The 24984-nt window shown below is 31.1% G+C and overlaps 1 protein-coding gene, 1 non-coding gene and 1 pseudogene across 2 annotated transcripts; all 3 read right to left on the reverse strand.

The window, feature by feature from the left end:
• Positions 1-3577: 3577 nt before the first annotated feature.
• On the reverse strand, positions 3578-5189 carry LOC100245971 (aspartic proteinase nepenthesin-2-like). Its single transcript, XM_019221445.2, has one exon. It carries the CDS (start codon positions 5151-5153, stop codon positions 3777-3779), a length of 1377 nt encoding a protein of 458 aa, XP_019076990.1. The 5' UTR covers positions 5154-5189; the 3' UTR covers positions 3578-3776.
• A 13030-nt stretch (positions 5190-18219) lies between these two features.
• Positions 18220-18353, reverse strand: LOC132254223 (small nucleolar RNA Z247). The gene has a single exon (XR_009466499.1). It is a non-coding gene; the product is annotated as a small nucleolar RNA Z247 (small nucleolar RNA).
• A 1591-nt stretch (positions 18354-19944) lies between these two features.
• Positions 19945-21549, reverse strand: LOC100240876 (probable aspartyl protease At4g16563; annotated as a pseudogene).
• Between the last annotated feature and the right edge of the window lie 3435 nt (positions 21550-24984).

A 24984-nucleotide genomic window follows, 5' to 3' on the forward strand; every position in this document is an offset into this window, starting at 1 on the left:
TAACCTGAATCCATTTTGAGTGTTGAATGAACAAGGTATGGATCTTCTAAGGTTGTGGAGGGCACCACCTCTTTTTGGATTCTCTCTGACGATGGGAGCAGAAGAGAAAACGAGTATGTTCTTATTTCAAATGATGTGATTAGATTGAACAGACACTTAGCCTTTGGTTTTATACCCTCCCGCCTTAGGGACCATACCCTTTGACTATTGGGTCTCACGAGTCTTAGGCCCATCATCTAAGGCCCGTGATGACAATAAGCTCTACACATAAGGTGGCCCATACTATGGAAAACTGATATAAAATAAATATCAAATAAAAATAAAATAGATAATAAAAAGTAAAATAATGAAAATAATAATAATAATAAAAATAAATGGGACAATTTCAAGGTCTACAATTGATATGGTAACCATTTTTAAAAAATTTTCTCTAATATTTTTTAAAACAAATATTAGTTTGAGAATCTAAAATATTTTCAAAATATTTTTAATGTTTTTAAATATGTTTTAAAAATAATTTTTCTAATGTTTTTATTTTTAATAATTCTATATGTTAATATAATTATTATTTAAAATAACTCTAAAAGAATAAGTGAATACAGTCAAAAGATGTTCTCTAAAAATACTATATTTTTTGTTTTTAAGAATAAAAAATACAAAACAATTATCTAGTTGTGTGGACTCGCATTTTTCATATGTATTTCCATTATAATCGTTTTTATTGTAAAAAAATAATTTACTGAAAATTAAAGTCGATAGCTATTTTTGTTTATTTTTAAAAGAGAAAATAAAATAAAAAATAAAATTATATTGTAACTTCTTTTTGAAAAAAAAGATAGATCTAAAAAAAATAAAGTCCGAATTTAAGGTGAGGTTATTTATTGAAAATGTATCATCTAAAGAAATATTTTCTAAATAAGTGGGATTGTGATGATTAATTTATTAATTATAAATAAATAAAAATGTCATAAATATGTACATGCGTGTCAATGAAAAAAGCATATTGCAAGAATCCGAAATGAATGACAAAATAAATACACAAAGTGAATTATTAAAATGATTTTTTGTTGGACTCTAGTTTCAAAACTATAATCATTTTTGTTATTTTATGACTAATATTGTAAGCTAAAAATTATAATTATGAAAAGGACCATAATTAGATGAGATTCTGCTTACTCATTAATCACTTTGCTTCCTTTTTTTATTTGGTTCTTATTTTGTTTTTTTGTATATATTAGTTGGTAGAAAGCATTCTGCTAAATCATTAATGGTTCTTGTGATGTCAAAAGATGTACCTGATTATATACAAAGCTGAGAAAAAAAGGGAGTGACCTCTATATTTGTGAGGAAAGATTTGCAGTCTCCACAAGAGGGCTGCTCTTACGGCCATATTTGATCAAGCGATGAAGTAGGGTTAATGGCGAAGAGGCGAGGTTATGATTAGGTTCGGAAGCTGGGTCGCGGGTGAATAGTGGTGTCAGAAGGATACTATTGGTGGTGGGTTTCTCATCTTTGGATGAAGATGCCAAGCATATGAGAGAGGAGAGTTAAAAGGAAAAAAAAAAAAAAAAAAAAAGGAAGACGAAGAAAAAGCCCAGAAGAATAAGCCATGGCCGGCCCTCAATTAATTATCACTGCGTCCACTGCATGTCTTAAGATGGGTGGACCAATCGTTTATGTAGAGAAGCATGCATGAGACAGAGGTAGGCAGGAACACAAGCGCTACTACATTAGCTACAATTGCCCTTGTATTGAAGGGAAGTTATAAAGTTACCATTCTGCATCCACATAAAATTAAATCATCTCTTGATGTTGGTTGGGAAACACTCCCATTTGTGTTCTTTAGTGATTTTATCCCCTAATAATGTTTTTGTTCTTTTTTTTGGAATATGCTATGGTAGGAAAATGTCACTTATAGAATAAGAAATTTGAAATATAAATATATGGTGAGATCTAATTGATTAGGATAGTCTAGTTGATCGGAACGAACATTGAAAAGTATGATTCTAATAAGTGACACATTATCTTGAACAATTATAATTTTATCATTGATGATATTTTGAATTTACTTGTTAGTTATTACGAAATGGTTCATACATATAGGTTTGTATCTAATGGGGTATATATAGAGTTTAATAAAAATAGAAGTGGATGAAATCTTAAAAAAAAAAAAAATTAAGAAAAAATAAAAATAAAAAATAAAAAAGGGTAAAAGGGCAAACCGTACGAATAAATAGTAAAACTAGGGAATAAAAATGAGATTAGAAAACGTATACTTAACACCACCTTTTTGCTCTACTCAATATTATCCTACAAAGGATATTGGAATTTGAAAAGCATCCGAGGTGGAAGCCACTGATAGTTTAGTCAAAGCTAATCAACTCCAATGAGTACATGTACGCCCACTCAAGAGGGATTTTGAAAAAAATATAGTAATTTAAAATAATATCTTTTAAAATATAATAATTCAAAAAACATTTCTAAATTTAGAACACTTTGAACTAATCCAATTAAAAATTGTCTAAAAGACAATCTGCATATTTACATTGAAGTTATCTTTTTTTAAAAATAAAAAAAAAATCAATTGATATCATAAAAAATGTCTTAATAAATATTTTTAGAAATAATATTTTGTCAAAAAAATATATAATAAATACCATTAATAAAAAACGTTCCCTATAACAAAGACCACATACTGCTTAGGATGGGAGGAGGATATATGGCATGGCAATGGTTTAGTAGAGGAGCGACCACTACCAAAATCTTCTTTAACTTATTACGGATGCGATGTCTCGCCCTTTTCCATCTAGCACTACTGCCCAGTCTGCCCTTCTCACATCAATTGTTTTCGTTCCTAGGCAATCCATTTGCCACATCATAATAGTAACCAGTCTTTTCATAAAGTTGCCTACTTTTTCTCTTCAGGACATTCTAATCTCAAATAGAAAATTGGATTTTGCTTGTGGCTTTTTTATTATCTAATCTGGGGGGTCATCATTGGAATAAGGAGTCCAAGTTAGATTGTCCCGTCATTATATTTTGGATGCAGATTCTTATCTTCCATTTTTTGGGCTTTTTATCACTTACAATCGAGTACGTGTCCCCACTCAGAATGACATTTAATTATTTGAAAGAACTTTTAAGAATCATTTTTATATTCCATAATGTATGTACTAATATTTTAATACAACAGAAGTTATATCAGTAGAAAAAGACAAAAGTAGTGTCATTTCAGTTTATTAAAGTGAATATGTACTTGGTCAAAAATGGGAAATCGCAATCTACACCTTTAGAGACTTCAACTTCTAAGCAATCCAAGCATGGGAAAAAGTAGCGATTCACCTGTCAACGATGCTTGCCGAAGGTTGATTACATCGACGGTTAGTTGGTTATTGGGTGGAGTGACCACGTAGCTACGTAGCACAGGTCAACAAGTGAATATGCTAATTTATTAAAAAAAAAAATCTACTAAAATTTCGGAAAGTAAAAAGTAAAAATATGTCATGAACATGATTTAAAAAAATTAATTTATAATTTTTTAATCATAAAAATAAAAATGCCATCAAAAGTGCCAAAATTTATATTTAAGAGGCTTCTTTTATTTAGACTGGAAAGCGTAAACACAAAGCCTTTCCAGTGGTCCAACAATAAAGGCATTTACGTAGTTAAGGGTAGGCGGTAGTCTCCCAACCACCGTCACACTCGTACATTACTTAACCATACAGGGTCATTTCTGGCCAGCAGACATCTACAGCCAGTGGCAGTGATGTCCTAGCCTAGCAAGTTTGTTGTCGGAAACCAAGACGCTCATTTTTGAGGTCAAACTCCACATAATGATCCACCTGCTGATAATTCCCCAGAATAATAGACGGTCCCGGAGTGAATTCCAAATTGTTGGTAGGCGAATCAGTGGTGACGGGGAAACAACCCAAGCTTGCCTCAGAAAAAAGCAAAAAATAATTCATTCCTGGCACCACCATATTTGCGCCACCTGTAAATTGGTAAATTAAGTCGGGGATTTTTATGGATTTGTGGCCTGTGAAATTATAACAAGGCGTCAGACCGGACTGGGTTTCTGCCTCGAGAGATCTCCTATACTTGGACATCTGCTTTTTCAGTTCATTTGTCACTATCTTAAAAACCGGTAGTGTCATGTAGCCGTACGCGAAACCAGAATCTATCATGACACCACCTCGGCTGTCAGATCCTGGAGTCAGATACTTGCCTGGAATCCTGAGGAGCTTGTTTCCGATCTTCATATCTTTGACACCCAAGTAGTAGTAAAACGGGTAGTCAGGAGGGTTCTTGAGAAAGGGAGCATAGGAAAGTCCTTGGGTTTCGCCATCACTGTAGTCCAAAATCAACTTGCCGCTGTTCCGGGTGTCATCGTAATCGTGCGAATTGAGACAGTAAGCAAACTTCTTCACACCCATCTGCATCGGCAACGAGAACATTGTGCGACCGAACCCCGCAAGTGCGTCAGAAGAAGGTTCACGGTCAGCGGATGTTGTACACCCAACAAGAAATTTATGAATTGTTTTCCCGGGAAAGTCGAGGTTTTCTAATAGAAAAAACCCAGATGCTGCTCCTGTGCCATACTGAAGAGTGTATTGTGGGCAAGCGTGGGAGCATTTTTTGGAATTGCCATTGCAGCGGGGGCACCCGAGGTGAACATCTGGGGAGGAAGTGTTTGCACATTTGGGATCTCTGCACCCCAAGATCTTATCAGATGACGAAAGTTCGGGATTGAAGATGGGGACCTTTTTGGGGTTTGAAAAAGAACAGTTAGTGCATGTGTAGTGAGTTGTGCACGGGGCCCATACTACATGACTTCCTGTGTCCACCAGGAAGGAGAGTTTTTGTGGAGGAGTGCCGAAGCTGAGAGGGATGGTGTGACCTCCATGACTATGAGGAAAAAGAGAGGTTTGTATGAGAGGGCTGGCCTTCCCATGTTTCAAATGATGGGATCTGGACATGGATGCAGTGGCAAGGTGTTGGAGAAACAGCAACGGTTCGGTAGATGGGTTCTTTGTAAATGTTGGTGTTAGAGGGATGGTAATGGTGGCAGGTATGTTATTTTTGGAGGAAGATGCCAAGACAAGGCGAGAGAAGAGAGTAAAGACAGAGAAAAGCAAAGTAGTAAAAGAAGCCATAGCTGTGTAGCTTCAGAAGCGCACACCAGTGAAAGTGGTAGAGAGAGTCGTTTATATAGACAATGACAAGCGTGATTTATATGTAGTTATTTTAAAATCCATTGTCAATTTTATATGGGATTTTCAAAGTGCAGAGAAACAAATGGAGATTTGTCTTGTAAAAAAATTAGTAAAAAGATTGTTTGTAAAATAAATACAAAAATATGAATTGTCTTTTTTTTTCTTTTCTGGCATTGAATATGATCCGGTCCTACCCATCTTACATTCATACCCACTGGGCCCAAGCCTACTCCTGAAATATCAAGATCGGATGGATAAAAGTCTCCCATTCTCATTTTGGTTTCTCCCTTCAATCCTTTTCTGTGTTTTTTTTTTTTTTTTTAACTTGTTCTGAAGTTGTCTTGGTTCTATTTTTCCAACCTTAACATTCGAAGGGTATGATATGGGTTTAATATCCGACTCCACCTTTCCCTTTGTAATCTCAGATATCCTGCACGCTTTACACTTGATATTGATAATTTTAATCACATAATCCAGTTTTAGTTGTTTAATCTAAAAATGTTTTCCAATATTTGAGTTCTTTAGAGTGCATTTGATAGTGATTTTGAAAAATGTTTTTAACATTTTTAATACTTAAAAAATAAAAATCTTTAAATATTAGAAAAACTAAAAACACTTCCTAAAATCATTGTCAAACGCACTCTTAATCTGAAAATATATGATATAGGTCACTATCAATACAAACTTGGGGCCACATGTGTTCCCTCCCACCAAAATTGGTATATATTATAGAATTAATTCATCAATACTTATCATATTTATGAATTTAACCATTCCTATATTTTTGTTTGAAGAATAACCATTTTTTGACGTATTTGTCCTTGATTATTTCAAATATTTACGTATATGTTTTAAAAGAAAAAAATATTTTTATAAGAAAAAAATATTTTTATAAGGAAAAAATGAGGATATTTTTATCAAAATGAGACAAAAAATGAATGAAGGGATTAAATTTCCAAAACTAGGTTTTCAATTACTCTTTTAATTAAATAACTCTCTATTATATAAGACTACAAAAAAGTGGAGGAAGGGAATAGTCTCATTTAGTTACCTAGTAAATGAGGATTGATTTAATTTTTTTAAAAAAAATTAGCAAGAATAATAAGCCTATACTTGCCTCTTACTATTGCCTTAAATATAAACTAAAATTCAAACATTTTCTATTAATTTTATTATTGATATCGTAAATAGTACAAAAATTCAAGTTTTGATATTATGTTGAATTACCAATTTTTTTAATAAATATGCAAACTAGGGAGAAGTGATTCAGGACCTCCCACCCATACCCACGAGTGGAGAAATAGATCAAGGTGTTGACTAATAGACTTAAAATGGTAATGAACAAAATGATTTCAAAGTCCCAAAATGTCTTTGAGACATATTTTAGATGTAATATTGATTACAAATAAGGCTCAAAGTTGAAAAACAATAAAAGTGGTGTCTTATCGAAAAGGGTATTGCCATGTGAATTGGAAGTTTTTGTTTGCGGTGCTGAGAAATATGGACTCCTGGTAATTGAAGTCCCACTAACAAAAGCTAGCACAAGGGAATCATCATCCTCACTCTTTGTGGACGCAGGACTGCCTCACGAATGAAGATAAGATATCCACCTTCCCACGTTTCTTGTATTGATATTGACGTCATCTTCACGTTTACCGAAGGTACTCCATTCCTCTTCTCGAAATCTATGACTAAAAAAGGTGAGGATAAGAAGATGCAACAATGTTTACATATGGTTATAGGCTTGTAGCTGCTAAGCATGCTTGGCAAAATTTAGCCCTATTTGCCAATGGGCCTTCAGACGGAGAGATGGGTATTTGTCAAAATAGGCTACAGATTTTTAATTCTTTTAGCCATGCGTTCCAGAACAATACAGAATGTGGTAGACAACATTAGCCATCAGTTTCCCATATAAATGGATGTCATCCTCAAATCAATTCTTCTTGTACTTTCTTTGTGATTCCTACAATTAGAACAACATGGCATGAGTATTCATATAAATGATCAGTATGAATGGAGAACGGAATTTTGAATGATAATAAGAGATATTCAGGTATGGTCCCAACTAGACTAGTAGTGCTTGTATGAGTGTAGACCACTTGGGTCTCAACATCCTCACTGCTCGCTACCTCACGTGGATCACGATTGTTGGAATGCATATTTTTTGTGAGCTTCATGTTTGGGGTTAGCCCTTTTAGTTACTTCTAAATTGAAGTCATTTTAAAAATAATCTTAAGATAAATTTTAAAGTCTAAAGTTGTTTCTTTAATACAAGTGACATTAAACTCTAGTATTTTTGAAAAATATGTTGTATATGAAACGGAGGAAGCTGAGACATACTCGAAGGGATTTGGCCATAAGTCCACGACATCATATTTCTAGCACTACACGTTACGACATAATTTGCACCCGAGGGCCCCAGCATCGTACGTATGGGGAAAGTATAACATTACATTGACCCCACATCTCACTTCCAGTGGCTCACAAGCCTCCACCTGTCTTACCTTCGATGCGGTCACGGTCATCAGCTCGCTTTCTGCCTTGTTCTACTCAATGTTACCCCACAAAGAATATTGGAATTTGAAAAGCACCCGAGGTGATTTAAAAAGTTATTTTTAAATCTACAATATTTGGAGTAAATCTAATTGAAAGTTGTTTTTAAAGTTATGTTTTGAATTTTTTTTTCATATTTACACTGAAATTTTCTTTTTAAAAGATAATTAAAATATCCTAAATTTGAAAATAATTTTTTAAATGTTATATTTTAATAAATATTTCAGTAAAGAAAAATAATATTTTTGTGAAAAAAATATGATAAACAATATATACAATAAGCAAAGTCATCAGTCAAAAATGGTCCCAAAAACAAATGCCGCATCGCGGAGCATGACAGTTACCCCGCCCCTTACGTTGCGGACAAAGCCAAAGAAGTTGATTATAAAGCCAACGAAGTGATTTAGCGGAGGAGCGACCACTAACAAAAGTTGAAACTACCAAAAGCAGAAATGTGAATATGTGATGGTGGCGTGGTCATCTTCCTCACTATCGATGCAACGTCTCCTTCTTTTACCTCTAGTGCTGCCCTGCTCACATAGATTATTTTCGTTCCTGGGCCATCCATTTTCCATATCAGAATAATAACCTGTCAATTCATAAAGTTGCCGACTTTTTCTCTACTGGACATTCTAACCTAAAATAGAGAGTTGGATTTTATTTGTGGCTTTTTTTTTTCTTTTCTTTTTTTTTTTAATTTTTAATTTTAATTTGGAGTCATTATTGGAGTAAGATATCCAAGTTAGATGGTCTTGTCATTATATTTATATATGTTACCTGTGAGGTACTTGGAACCTACACCATTTTATGTCCTATAAATCATGTGCCCTAAAAAGCTTTAGCATATACCATATTTGAATACCAATTAAATATCATGTCATTTTGCATATACAAGACTTTATTGATCCAACTCCAACCTCGCACTCATGTAAACATGGATATATCCAACCAATTCGACAGGGTAGAAATTTTATTATGGGGTAAAATGGGAAAATCATAAATCATAATAATATTAGATAGAATTTCAGATTTTAAAATCATTATTTCCAGTATCATTCAAAAAAAAAGTATTTATTAATATTAATTTATGTAATTTTTTTTATAATATATCAAATTAAATAACATAAATACTAAGAAATATGAACAAAAAAAGCTTTTGAAATTATGGTGGCTTCTCCATTAGGTTACATCATAGGTTCAAACCATCGAACTTTGGCACATAAAATGTTGTGATAGACCTAATTAGGTCACTAATTTCTTTTACATTTTATTTTCAAAATTACTAGTAAATTTAAAAATATAAAAAAATGTGTCATTCTTTTTCATTTTTTATTATTTTAACAAAATTCTATTTTTATTCATATTTGATTTCAAATGCGAGGATATTAATGAGCTTTGAGTATCATATAGAATTTCAAATATATTGTGAATCCAAAAATTAAAATTGAATTATTGTAATTTCCAATCAAAATTCATTATAACTCACTAGTTTACTAATCTTAGAAATGAATGAAACTTTCTATGCATAGGGACTTACATGTAAAAAGAGTTATGTCATCCTTTATTGGTATGGACGCGGCTGCCCAATTTTAAAATTCAGTAAGTTATCATTGTCACGTTAATTATTCTTCCTTCTCATGCACCCCACAAAACAATAAACAACATAATTTGCCTCAAGTTATAGAAGCGCGACTTTTTTTTTTTCAAGATTACTAGTAAATTTAAAAATATAAAAAATATGTCATTCTTTTTTCCTTTTTTATTATTTTAATAAAATTCTGTTTTTATTAATATTTGATTTCAGATGCGTTGATATTAATGAGCTTTGAGTATTATATAGAATTTCAATATATTGCGAATTCAAAAATTAAAATTGAATTATTATAATTTCCAATCAAAATTGAATTATTATAATTTCCAATCAAAATTCATTATAACTCACTAGTTGGCTAATCTTAGAGATGAATGAGACTTTTCATACATGTGTGTAAAAAGAGTTATGTCATCCTTTACTGGTGTGAACGCAACTGCCCAATTTTAAAATTCAGGGTTGTCATTGTCACATCAATTATTCTTCCTTCTCATGCACCCCACAAAACAAGAAACAACATATTTTTTTTTTGTCACATCAATTAATTGATTTTTTTTTTCAAGATTACTAGTAAATTTAAAAACATAAAAAATATGTCATTCTTTTTCCTTTTTTTATTATTTTAATAAAATTTTGTTTTTATTAATATTTGATTTCAGATACGAGGATATTAATGAGCTTTGAATATTATATAGAATTTCAAATATATTGCGAATCCAAAAATTAAAATTGAATTATTGTAATTTCCAATCAAAATTCATTATAACTCACTAATTCACTAATCTTAGAGATGAATGAGACTTTTCATGCATATATACTTACATGTAAAAAGAGTTACGCCATCCTTTACCAGTGTGGACGCCGTTGCCCAATTTTAAAATTTAGTAGGTTATCATTGTCACATCAATTATTCTTCCTTCTCATGCACTCCACAAAACAAGAAACAACATAATTTGCCTCAAGTTATGAAAGTGAGACTTTTTTTTTTTGTCACATCAATTAATTGAATTTTTTTTCAAGATTACTAGTAAATTCAAAAATATAAAAATTATGTCATTCTTTTTCCTTTTTTATTATTTTAATAAAATAATGTGTTTTATTAATATTTGATTTCAGATGCGTTGATATTAATAAGCTTTGAGTATTATATAGAATTTCAATATATTGCGAATCCAAAAATTAAAATTGAATTATTATAATTTCCAATCAAAATTTATGATATCTCACTAGTTTGCTAATCTTAGAGATGAATGAGACTTTCCATGCATATATACTTATATGCAAAAAAAAAAGTTACGTCATCCTTTACAACACGATTGCCCAATTTTTAAATTCAATAAGTTGTCATTGTCACATCAATTATTTTTCCTTCTCATGCACCTCACAAAATAAGAAACAACATAATTTGTCTCAAGTTATGGAAGTGGGACTTTTTTTTTTGTCACATCAATTAATTGACTTTTTTTTTTTTGTGCTTTGTTTTAGACAAGGTCGAAAATATCAGATAAGGACGAAAATATTGAGAGATATCGGTCATGGCCCTCCACGGAAAAAATCACCAAAATTTTAGCTATATATCGATGATGTGTAATGTCTAAAGTTTTGCAAATTTTTAATTTTAGTATAATGGGCCAAAGGCATTAGGCCCAGCCCGCCTACAGTAGTGGACGTGTGCTGCGTAAGGTAACACCTTACATAGAGACTATAAAGCTTTCAATCTCTCAACGTTTCAATGTGTATGTATGTGTTTAAAATTGTTTATATATATTATACATTATAATATATTTTATAAATTAATTAAACTAAAATTATTATAAATAATTACCTTATAATATATTTTGAATACTAATTAAATATAAAATCATAAATAAAATTATCAATATTTTTAAATAAAAATATTTTATATAAAAATATCCAATGATATTTCTCCGATATATCTCATGTGTTCATAAAATTCAAGTATAGTATATCTTTAATTACCAATATTTTCATCTTTTGTTTTAATTTATCTTAATGCCTTAAATAGAGTATTTGATTTTATTTTATTTTTTCAATTGAACAATAAAATAAAAAAAAAATAAAAATAAAAATAAAAATATGAAAGAATTCAATTTAAAAAAATAAAAAATTAAATATAATAAAGATTACTCAAAATTATGATTATATTTAGAAAATGTTTTTAAAAATGGTTATGAAAAATAATAGTTGACAATTATTTTTTTAAATTATTTTATGATGTTTTTATAAGAAAAGTTTATTTGAGAATATTTAAAATAATATAAACTTATTTTTATATATTTTTAAAATAATATTTATATATAATAATTTATTTTTTAATCATTCTTTATATTTATATAATTATTTATTAAAATTGTTGTGAGAAAATAAGTAAAAACAAGTAAAATATGTTATATATAATCTTATTTTATATTTTTAAAAATTGAAAACCGTATCCCATTTTTTTTTGTTACCAAATATGTTTTCCTTTTTTTGGTTCTTGAAAACATAAAATTATCTTTGAAATAACTTCCAACAAACCCTACACATTTCAAAGTTTTTTAATAAAAAGATAAATTTAAAACAACATGTACAAAAATTTTATTTAATATAACCCTATTTTTTATAGTTTCCTTTACACTTATCATCATGGCTTCCAATTTTAATTACAATTATGAATGGTAAGAGGCAATTGAATTCAATGTACTACAGGTACATTATGTACTATTTTATCCAACATTAACTTCTAGAAATATTTTATTAAAATATGAAATAATACCTATATTTAAGAAAATAATTTTCATATATTAAAAATTATACACATTACTATTCAATAAGAGATTAAAAATTATATATATATTGTTTTTAATAATCCAATAAGCCTAAATTCTGCAATGTAGAGTGATAAATATAAATATGAAATACTAAATTCATATTTAAGAAGAGTAGTATTTTATTTAGACATGAGATTAGAAACTGCTCCAACAATACAAACATGTACTTAATAAAAGCTGAGAAGTTTTGACAAAAAATATTACGTTTTAAATAATCTATAAAGTAAATTAAAATACAAAATAATGTCCAATTTAGTGCATTAGGGCCCTATATGCCTTCATGTCATAAAATCGAAGTTGGTAATTATGATTTATAATTTTTTTTTTTTAAATGGTCAAAATTGTAGTCATCAACCATGAATTAACTTTAAACTTAAAATCGTAGTTGATAACTATGACTTTGACCAATTTAAAAAAATGTTCAAAGCCATAGTCACCGTGGTTGGTAACTATGGCTTTGAACATGATTTTAATTTAAACTAAATAAATTTAAATTCACTCACTAATTATCTTTCTATGTAATTCCATTTCATATATCAACAATATCCTACCAATGTTTGAAATATCAGTAAACATGGATATATTAACAATATCCGACCAATGTTTGAAATATCAGTAAATAGTAAAAATTCAAAATTCAAAATTATTATTCAATAATTATTTGAAGAAAATTATTCAAAATTCATGAAAATATTTGAAAAAACTTCAAAAATGATAAAATAAATAAAAATACACATGTTAAAGTTATTTTTTAAGTGTAATTGATATATGTATGGTTAAAGAGAAAAATATCGATAAGTAAGGATATGTCAGTATTAATAATTTATTATTTATTTAATCAAATTAATTTTAATTTATAAAATATTTGAACTTAATTATTTTTTTTATATTTTAGTATTTTTGAATCATTTTTAATATTTTAAAATAAAAATATTCAAAATTAAATAAAATTAAAAAGATAAATATAAAAAATTTAAAAGTGAAGTGGTAGTAATTTTTTTAAAATAGGATTAATGAGATAATGATGATACATTTATGTAGACCCCCTTTAGAGAGCAAGGACGTTTAGTTTTTTTTAAGGGATTTTTTTATGGCATGGGGGGGCCCTTTTTCTGCTGAAGGGAAGCCGGATTAGACGTGCAAGCATGGATGGCCAGATGGGTAGTTGAGGAAGCCATGCTGCTGATGTGAGGAACAACAAACGGAGGAGTGGCTTGCCAAGGAAGATAGGAACAGGGGATGAGAGAGAAAAGAAAAAAGAAAAGGAGTTTTAGCGGGTAGAGGAAGTAGAGAGATCGAGTGAGGAGCTGGTGCGAGAACATGGGGGTACGGCAGATTTCGAGAGAGAGAGAGGTACCAGAGGAGCAAGGGGAGAAAGCAGAGGAGCTTTTAAAATCTGGCTGGTAGAGGAGGCAGAGAGGGCGGTAAGATAAGTGAGCTTCATTGGAAAGGAGTTTCACAGGTATGGAGTATCGTTTTTTTTTTAGGGTCTTCCTCATTATCATTGTTCCTCATCATCTTTTCTTACTACTTAAGCATTGTTAGTTTGTCTGGTTGTAGATTGAGTTTTGCTGAATTTGAGTTTGTTTTTATGCTTGCTCTGTTTTGGTTCTTTTCTGCCCTCTTTGATTTCTCCTGTCAATAACTGATGTATGGATTGTTTTTGAGCTTGATGTTTGATTAATCATGCCACTGCTCTCTACTTGTCTCACCTGTTTAGACCCATTAAATGTAGCATGAGATGGAGTCTTAATTAACGGACTTTGAGTGTGCTCTGTTTCTTGAGCCTTCCCCTTTTGCTTTTGAAAAATACCAACCATTATTATGTAAACTACCTGAAAGTCCCGGGACTATGGTAGTATAGGATGGAAGTTTGAGGCATCATTTAGGTTGCGGAGCCTTCTAGATTTTCGCCAGCACCAGTCAGCATGTTCATTGCTGACACACAAGCTGATAAGCTTCATGGAAATAATGTCCTCGGGAGGGAGGTCCGGCGAGGAGGATGAAATTCTTCCATAAGTGGCAGCCACTGTGACATGTAAAAGATTAAAAAAAAAAAGTGAAAAGTGGCAATTCTAAGGTGACCTGGGAATCACCATAAGTGGCATAAACATGTGACCAAATTTGATTCCTACAAATTCTTTTTTTTTTTTTTAAAAACGATCCTTAAAGTCCCGGTTTTTTTAGATAACATGTCAAGTCCAAATTTCAAATGACAACTAAAAATTCGCATTTCCGAAACTCCGTTTTTTTTTAAAAGAAAAGAAAAAAAATTATTTCTTCAAGATTCAATTCTCAACATTATTTTCTAAAATCATAATTTTAAATTTAACTTTCCAAGGTTCAAACTTTTAAATTCAATTTTTCAAAATCTCGACTTCCGAATTTAATTTCTCTCCATTTCTTTAATTATTTATTTTTCATTATCATTATTCTATTAATTTATTAATTTATTTATTTTAAAATTCCATCCTTAGACAATTTATCAAAATCCCGACTCCCGAATTTAATTTCCCGTTTCAGAATTTCTAATGTTCACTAATCATTTATTTTCGTTATTATCATTCCGTTTATTTATTCATTTTAAAATTATATCTTTAAACAATTTTTCGAAACTCTTATCTCCAAACTTAATTTCCTATTTTCAAAATTCTAATTTTCACATTTATTTATTTAACCATCATTTCGTTACTATTATTATTATTATTTATTTATTTATCTATTTCTAAAATTCCATCCTTAAATAAATTTTTCAAATTTCCGATTTCGGATATTAAGTTCTGGGCTTCAAAAATTCCACTATTCATTTTTTATTCGTTTAAATATTATTTCGTTAATTAGCATTATTATTCCATATTTATTTATTTATCCAATCATTATTATTTTCGTTATTTTACTCATTTATTTACTCGGTTGTTCGTTCATTTAAAATTCCATTCCTAAGTAATTCATCAAATTTCCAATCCTTAAGTCCAATTCCCAATTTCCCATACCCCTAACTTCCGCAATTATTTATCCAACCATTATTACTTCGTCATCATTATTCCATTCATTTATTTATTCACTTATTCATTTATTTAAAATTCCGTCTTTAAATAGTTCCTCAAAATTCCAATTTCGAAATTTAGTTCTCTAAAATTCCAATTCTCTAATTTCCGAACTTAATTTTCAATTTCCCATGCTCCAATTCTCGTATTTATCTCGTTACTTACTATTATCATTATCACTATTATTTTATTCATTATTTCTAAAAATTCTGCCTTCGAATGATTTCCAAGATTTCCAATTTTTATAATTCAATTTCCATAGTTTCTACTTCTCAAATGACTTTCAATTTTGATTTCTTTTAAAATTTAATTTCCAAGGTCCCAATTTTTGTAATTGATTTTTTTTAAAAATCCCGAACTCTCAAATCATTTTCAAAATTCCAATCTCTTTCAAATTTAATTTCTAAAATTCTCATTCTCACACTTAATTTCTAAAAGTCTGATCTTCAAATAAACTCTAAAACTCCAATTTTCAAGTAATCTTCGAGACTCCAATTTTTCAAATAAATTTCAAAAATCCAATTTTCTCTCAAATAGTTTTAATTTTACTCTAGTTTTCAAACAATCTTCTGCTCCTCTTGATTTTAATTAGCATGAATGAATTTTTCATAATTCCAGAATAATGGAATCTGTGACATTAATTCATGCAAAATAAACGGGCTTTGCTGGGGGTCCTACATAAGTGATTTTATGATTGATTGATTGATTGATTTGATTATCACACATGATTAATTGATTCTGCTCTATGACATGCATGAGATTATTCTTTTAATTGTGTACTAACCCTCTTTCTTGATAGCGCATTGATCGATTGATGCCAAGGTATGCCCCGTTCTCACTTCGGTCGATTCTTTATTGAGTGTTTTGATTGCCCCATGTGCATGATCACCCTGAGTATTCATTGATTTCCACATCAATTGTCACATCAGCTTCATTTTATTAGTAGAGACCCGACTTTAGGGACTTAGAAGGGTGCTACGGTTCTTATTGTACCTTCCCGATAAGTAACCTGACCCCCGAACCCGATCCGGTTTTTCGTAGGCCACCTTTTCCGAATAAGGAGTCACACTTAGGGTTTTTCTTTCTTATTTTGTTTACCCTTTTAAAAATAAAACAAAAATAAGTGGCGACTCCAAGTCATTTTCTTAATCAATAAAAATCATTTTTCGAAATCAAAATCGAGCTCGCCTTCGAGTGGGAAACGCATGAGCCGAAATGCGGGGTCCACAATTTAATATTAAAACTATAATTTATTTAATTCAAATGTATTCAATAATATAAAATAAATTATGATGCATATATGAATTTTTAATTTTTTTATATTTTTATATTTAATTATCATATAAATGATATTAAAAAAAATACTTGTTAAGAAAATTATAAAAGTGGTTTTTATATATTAATTAATTAAATTTCAAAATAACATTATTTATTTTTAATAATGAACTTTAACATATTTATTATTTACATATATTAACAAAAGAGAAAATAGTTGCACTTGTTTGTGTCTTCTGAGTAGTAGAAAGATCAAGTTCTTTCAAAGAACAAAGGGAAATATGATCATACTTAGTGTGAAGGGTATTAGAATGGATTGTAGGATGAATTGAGGTCAACGATGGGAGCCATAAGCTGGTATTAACATGATTAGAGATTGTAGAATATTCAGGAACAATTGTATGTTGAAGCAAAAGGAAACATGTTTTCATCAAATGCAACATGCCTAGATATGTAGATCCTACCACTTGGATCTAAACACTTGTATCCTTTGTGCTTATGACTGTATCCAAAAAATGTGCAAGGAACTAAACAAAATTGCATTTTATGAGAATTATATGGTCTCAAGTATGGAAAACATTGACAACCAAATACCTTTAAGAATGAGTAAATATAATGGATCATTATATACAGTCAAGGAATTTGAAAAAGACAATTTATAACTTTTTCCAAGTTGATAGGCATAACAAAAATGATCATTTTCATTCATTGAAAACTTCAAATTAAAATTTGAAAGAACTTGTTTGACAGTAGAGAAAGTTGGGTATCCTAATTTCCTATGCCACAAACTCAAAATCGTAGATGACTTAACATTATCATCATTAAGATTGGAAGTAGGAAGGATAGGAGAATCTAGACCACAATCTCCCATTCTATTAGATTTAAGAGACAAGACTTGGTGATCCTTAGAGTTAATGAGGGAAAAGTGATGTGAACTAGTTGATAAATATGGTTGAGCCTTGAATAGGTTGAACCGATATAACCCTTCATGTAGTCTCCCTTTGAGCAAAGGTGTTCCCGTTGCTAGATCCTTCACAATGGAAATAGATGGATGAAACTCAAAGAATACATTATTTTCTTTAGCAAATTGACTGACATTTATGAGATTACGAGTAATGTGGGGAACATGTAGTAGGTTAGATAATGAAAAAACTTTAGGTGAATCAGAAGAACAAAGTGAAGAAAAACCAGAATGAGCAATCGTCAAACTTGCACTATTACCCACATGGATCTTATTTCTTCTATGATACTCAGAACCAAAATTCAGATTGCTATGGTCATTTGTAACATGATTTGTTGCTCTTGAATCTAGAAACTAGTTGTCATTATTGAGCAATTCCGAAGTGGTTAACATTGTAGTCATCGAACCTGTGTTTTTACCAACATTGTTGTTTGCATAGACTGAATCATTTGTGAACCCACAAAAATTTGGGTCAAAACGATGGTAACATTTTTGGACAGTGTGTCCAAATTTTCCACACAACTAACATTGTGGCTTAGAACCACCAATCTATGAATGACCTTTTCCACAACCAGCATGACCTCATCATCTATTATTTTGAAATTGTTGTGCTCTCTGGTAGGATTGAGAAGCTCTCTGATTAAAACTTTGAATTCCATTGTTGAATCATTTCTGTTGATTTTGAAAAACAAGATTCATGGATGGTTGGGATCCGTCAGAGTTCACTGAATGCTACTTGATTTGACTTTCTTAAGCTAGTAGCAACCCTCATACATTTTCCAAAGATGAGAATCAACTCTGGCAATAATAACTGAAACCATAGAATTGTATTCAATGCCTAGACCAACAAGAATATAGAGAATCTGATCTTCTTTCAAGATTTGATGCCTAGTTGAAGCAAGAGTATCAAAATACGTTTTCATTTTGAGAAGATATTCTCTCATTAGTAAGCCCGATTTCTTCGAACTCTAGATCTGCAATTTGTATTGTATAATCTTGGCTTTGCATAGTATTGCAAAGACTTTGTCAAGGGTTCTCTAAATATCATTAGCAGTGTTGCAACCTACCATTTGTAGTAGAATACTCTCACTCATTGAAGATAGAAGCCAAGAGACTAAGTAGTTGATCTTGTCTCTGCCAAGTCACATACTCAAGATTCATCGACTGCAGACTTCCATTGACACTAGATGTTATCTCAGATGGACAAATAGAGGTGTCATAAATAAAACCCTTTAAACCGAAGCCTCGAATCGCAACGAGAGCTTGTTGTTTCTAGATGAGAAAATTTTCATGTATGAGTTGTACCGTAACTAGATGACTTGAAGGACCGATGACAGGATTGAGAGAAAATGAAGAATCATATGAGGTTTCTAGTGAAGTTGCCATTGTAGAGCTCTGAGTCGAAAGCTCTGTTACCATATGAGATAAACAAATGATAAAAATAGAGGATAAGAATTAAGGATAAAACGGGCAAAGATGCCCACTCTCTTTCTCAGTATCTCTTATTTTATTAAGAGCATGAACCAAGAATTTTATACAACAAGAAGAACCAACCCTAACAACCCAACCTATTATTGAATGCCACATGGCACAACATCAAGTTACTTATTAAAATAAGATACAACATCAACCCTAACAAATTATTTATTTATTTATATAATTGAATTTACTTATTAAAGTAAAGTTAACAACATCAAAAACATGTTATTAATATATCAAGTTCCCAAATAAATATTTATTTTATAAAATATTAAATAACAATTTTTAAAAATCATTTTCAAATATTATTTTAAAAAATAATTACTAAATAGGACCTAAATATCTCCTTTCAAAATGTGGCTTTCAATTCTAAAAGTATCATAGTGGAAATTTCTTACTTGATATTAAAGATATAATAAAATTATAAATAACAAACATTATATTTCTAAACATCTCAAAATTTTCCATTTTTCTATTAATATTGCAGACTGCATAAGTAATAACTACAATAACATCAAATGAAGTATAAGTAGCACTTGACATAAGATTTATTGTTGTGTAACATCAGGATTATAAAGACTTTTAGCTCAAATAATCTTTTTAATCATATATATTAGACATATATGATAATCATAATTCTATTTTCCATTTTTATTCAAAAAAAGAAAAAAGAAAAATAAGAACTTTTTGCTAATTAATTATATAATAAGTAGAATTTTTTTAAATGATTTCTCAATGATGTGTCTATGAGTTGCAATAATTTTTTGATATTTATATACAAGACTCTAATTTTATTAGTTTAGTACACATGAATATGACACGAGTGACTTATGAGTGTAATTTCCTATTTTTATTTTGAGTATAAATTATTTTAAATTTTTTTTCTAATAAAATTTCGGAAATTAAAAAAGTAAAAATTTATCATGAACATGATTTAAAAAATTTTAATTTATAATTTTTTAATAATAAAAAGAAAAATGCCATCGAAAAGCGCTTAAATTATATTTAGTAGGCTTCTTTTATTCAGACTGGAGAGCGTAAACACAAAGCCTTTCCAGTGGTCCGACAACAAAGGCATGTACGCGTAGTTAAGGGTAGGCGGTATTCTCCCAATTGCCATCAGACTGGTACATTACTTAACCATACACGCTACTCCAAGGTTGCTATTATCAACTAGTTTTGGTCAGCACACATCTATAGCCAGTGACAGTGATGTCATCGACTAGCAAGTTTGTTGTCGGAAACCAAGACGCTCATTTTTGAGGTCAAACTCCACATAATAATCCACGTGCTGATGATTCCCCAGAATAATAGACGGTCCCGGAGTGAATTCCAAAGTGTTGGTGCCTGCATCAGTGACGAAGGGGAAACAAGCGAAGCTTATCTCAGGAAAAGACATAAAATAATTCTTTCCTGGTACCACCATATTTGCGCCACCGCTAAATTGGTAAATTAAGTCGGGGATTTTTATGGATTTGTGGCCTGTGAAATTATAACAAGGTGTGAAACCGGACAGGTTTTCTAGCTCAAGAGATCTCCTATACTTGGACATCTGCTTTTTCAACTCATTTGTCACTATCTTAAAAACCGGTCGTGTCATGTATCCATACGCGAAACCAGAATCTATCATGAGACCACCTCGACCGTCGGATCCTGGAGCCAGATACTTGCTTGGAATCCTGAGGAGCTTGTTCCCGATCCTGATATCTTTGACACCCAAGTAGTAGTAAACCGGGTAGTCAGGAGGATTCTTGAGAAAGGGAGCATAGGAAAGTCCTTTGGTTTCACCATCACTGTAGTCCAAAATCAACTTGCTGCTGTTCCGGGTGTCATCGTGATCGTGCGAATTGAGACAGTAAGCGAACTTCTTCACACCCATCTGCATCGGCAACGAGAACATTGTGCGACCGAACCCCGCAAGTGCGTCAGAAGTAGGTTCATGAGCAGCGGATGTTGTACACCCAACAAGAAATTTATGAATTGTTTTCCCGGGAAAGTTGAGGTTTTCTAATAGAAAAAACCCAGATGCTGATCCTGTGCCATACTGAAGACTGTATTGTGGGCAAGCGTGGGAGCAATTTTTGGAATTGCCATTGCAGCGAGGGCACCCGAGGGAACATTTGGGGTTTCTGCACTCCAAGATCTTATAAGACGACGAAAGTTTGGGATTAAAGATGGGGACCTTTTTGGGGTCTGAAAAAGAACAGTTGGTGCATGTATAGTGAGTTGTACACGGGGCCCATACTACTTGACTTCCTGTGTCCACCAGGAAGGGGAGTTTTTGTGGAGGAGTGCCGAAGCTGAGAGGGATGCTGTGACCTCCATAACTATGAGGAAAAAGAGAAATTTGTGTGAGAGGGCTGGCCTTCCCATGTTTCAATTGATGGGCTCTGGACAAGGATGAAATGCAAGGTGTTGGAGAAATAGCAAGGGTTCGATAGATGGCTTGTTTGTAAATGTTGATGTTAGAGGGATGGTAATGGTGGCAGGTGTGTTATCTTTGGAGGAAGATGCCAAGAAAAGGAAAGAGAAGAAAGTAAAGACAGAGAAAAGCAAAGAAGTAGAAGAAGCCATGGCTGTGTAGTTTCAGACGCACACACCATGGGAAGTGGTAGAGAGAGTATTTATATAGACAATGACATGCATGGTTTATATGTAGTTATTCTAAAATCCATTGTCAATTTTCTTCATTTTGCAGTATGATATGGATTTGATTGAGCAAAGATTTTATTGCCTCTTCCTGACGAAGACAGCCACGACAGCCGCGGTTACCTACAAAAGCATTCCAGCTGGCGTGAATTGCAATTATCAACAGAATATTTGTCTTTTTCCTTTTATTAGGTTTCTTTCTTCAATCTTTTTAAACACCATGTCTTTTGTGTGTGGTGGGGAGGGGTCACAGCTTCAAATAATGTAGTTTACTGTTCCTTTTGTGGCTGGATATGTTTTCTTTGTGAGGAGACTGGTTGGTACGTCAACTCCCCTTTAACCTAATGGAAAAATAAAAAATAAAAAATCAAAGAGTTAGATTTCAACAGAACATTTACAAAAAAGTAAAATAAAACATCAATATTGAGAAAGTGATAAATTTGTAATAGATAATTTACATCTAAAAATTGTTATTAATTAATTGAGAATTAGGAATAATTTTTTTTCCACTTTGATGTGAAGTACACCCTAAACCATATAAGAATGGACAAATTATTTGATAAAAGTTAAAATAATTATAAAGATCGATAAAATCAAAGAAAAATAAGTTTTTATCTACTTCACAAATAATATAAATGCACCGTCGATGTTATTAAATTTATTAAAAATTTAAAAATAAATCTCATACTAAAAACATAACTAATCCTTCAGAACTTAAAGATTTCCTACCCTTCTTAATAGTTTTATTGCTTTTGAATTTTAATATTATATAATGAATATTGGAAAATTGAATAACAAGTTGTAAATTTATTTTATTTTTTTAATTTCTTTAAGCAAATATTTTTTTAAGACTTATAATCTCTGTTTATTTCTCAGTTTTATTAATTTATGTTGCATTTTTTTGAAAAAAAAAAAATCTATATTTTCATAATTATAGCACCGACAAAGAATATCAAATAAATTTGTACCTACCTAAGTGTTTTTATAATTTGCTTCCAAAAGTAGTAATCATACTTTACATTTGACATTGATAGTTTCAATCACATAATCTAGTTTTAGTTGTTTAATCTAAAAATGTTTTCCAACATTTGGGTCATTGAATCAAAAAATATATGGCATGGGCACTACCAATATGATATAGACCACCACCAATGTTTTATTACATAGGATACCACTGGGACCACATGTGTTCACCTCCACCAAAATTGGTTTATTATCTAAGACTATAAAGAAGTGGAGGAAGAGAATATTCTGATTTGGTCACCTCATAAAAAGTTGATTGAAGTAGAAAATCTGAAGAAAATTTGAAGGCAGTCCACATTTTTTCGGCACCAAGTATTCATTTTGTGGATAAAAGAAATTAACAAATTTTAAATTTAGAAAAAATAACAGGCCTATACCTACCTCTTAGTAGTGCCTTAAATTTAAACTATAATTTAAATATTTTCTATTAATTTTATTGTTGAAAATGTAAATAGACCAAAAATTCTAGCTTTGTGATTATGTTAAATTACCAATTTTCCTAATAAATATGTAAACTATAAAGAGATGGTCAAAAGACTTCCAACCCATACCCATAAGTAGAGAAATAAATATATAAATTATAGATAGGAGGCTTGAATACAACTTAATAGCATATTGAATTATCAATTTTCCTAAAATATTAATCATTTAGGATTTGAGTTTATAATATATACCATGCTTTTAACTTTTATAAACTTGTGTGTGATCATAGAATGAAATATCTACATGTGAGTGACTTTTATTTTTTTTTAACCAAAATATTGCTTATCAATTTATTACATTATAATTACTCTTTTGGTTCCAAAGAAGTCTCCTTGGTTGTGATAATCTTAATATCTAACTCCATTTTTCCCTAATTAAAGTACACATCAAACTTGTGAGGGAAGAGTGCAGTCTCTATGAGAGGGCTGCTCTTGCGGCCGTATTTGAAGTGATGAACTCTGGTTAATGGCCTAAAGGCGAGGTTATGGTTCAGTTCTGAAGATGGTTCGTGGGTGAATAATGGTGTCAGAGGGATACTAATGGTGGAGGGGCCGGTTTCTCTTCTTTGGATGAAGATGATAAGCAAAGGAGAGAGAAGAGAGTAAAAAACATGACAAAGCCAAGAAGAAGAAGCAATAGCTCTGACCTTTTGTTGCCTGATAATTAAAGTCCCACTAACAAAAGCTAGCACAAGGGAATCACCATCCCCACTTTCTGTGGACGCAGTACTACCTCACGAATCACAATATGATATCCACCTTCCCACATTTTTTTGTATCAATATTGACGTCAGCTTCATGTCATGTTGAAGATGCAACAAAGTTTATATATGGTTATAGCTGCTAAGCATGCTTGGCAAGCTTTAGCCCTATTTGCCAATGAGCCTTCAGACAGAGAGATGGGCGCACGTCAAAATAGGCTACAGATTTTCAATTCTTTTAGCCATGCATTTCAGAACCGTGCAGATTGCGGTAGACAACATTAGCCATCAGTTTCCCATATAAATGGATGTCATCCTCACATCAATTCTTCTTGTTCTTTGTGATTCCCACTATTAGAACAACATGGCATGAGTATTCCTACAACTGATCAATATGAATGGACAATGGAATTTTGAATAATGATAAGAGATGTTCAGGTGCGGTCCCAACTAGACTAGTAATGCTTGTATGAGTGTAAACCATTTGGGTCTCGACGTCTACTCACTACCTCACGTGGATCACGATTGTTGAAATGCATATTTTTTGTGAGCTTCATGTTTGGGGTTAGCCCTTTTAGTTATTTTTTAATTGAAGTCATTTTAAAAATAATATTAAGATAAATTCTAAAAGTGTAAAGTTGTTTCTTTAATATAGATCACATTAAACTCTAATATTTTAAAAAAATATGTTGTATATTTCTAGCACTACACGTCACGACATAATTTGCAACCCCCGGGACCCAGCATTGGATATATGGGGAAAGAACAACATTACATTGACCCCACATCTCACTTCCAGTGGCTCACAAGCCGCCACCTATCTTCCTTTCGATGTGGATCTCCTTCTGCCCTACAAAGAATATTGGAATTTGAAAAGCACCCAAAGTCATTTAAAAAAATATTTCTAAATCTACAATATTTTGAGTTAATCTAATTGAAAGTTGTTTTTTAGAAAAACAATTTTAGTAAAATTTTAAAGTTAATTTTTGAAAAAATAATTTTCTTATTGACACTGAAATTATCTTTTTGAAAAGGTAACTAAAATATCCTAAATCTGAAAATAATTTTTAAATGTCATACTTTAATAAATATTTTTTTAGAGAAAAATAATATTTTTGTTAAACAATATATACAATAAGCTACCTCATGTGTCAGAAATGATCCCTAAAACAAATGCCA

The sequence above is a fragment of the Vitis vinifera genome, chromosome 8, assembly GCF_030704535.1.
Source record: "Vitis vinifera cultivar Pinot Noir 40024 chromosome 8, ASM3070453v1".
In the NCBI taxonomy this organism is placed as follows: domain Eukaryota; kingdom Viridiplantae; phylum Streptophyta; class Magnoliopsida; order Vitales; family Vitaceae; genus Vitis; species Vitis vinifera.

Coding starts and splice junctions, on each gene's coding strand:
- LOC100245971 (XM_019221445.2), bottom strand. CDS start 5,153: ATGGCTTCTTTTACTACTTTGCTTTTCTCTGTCTTTACTCTCTTCTCT.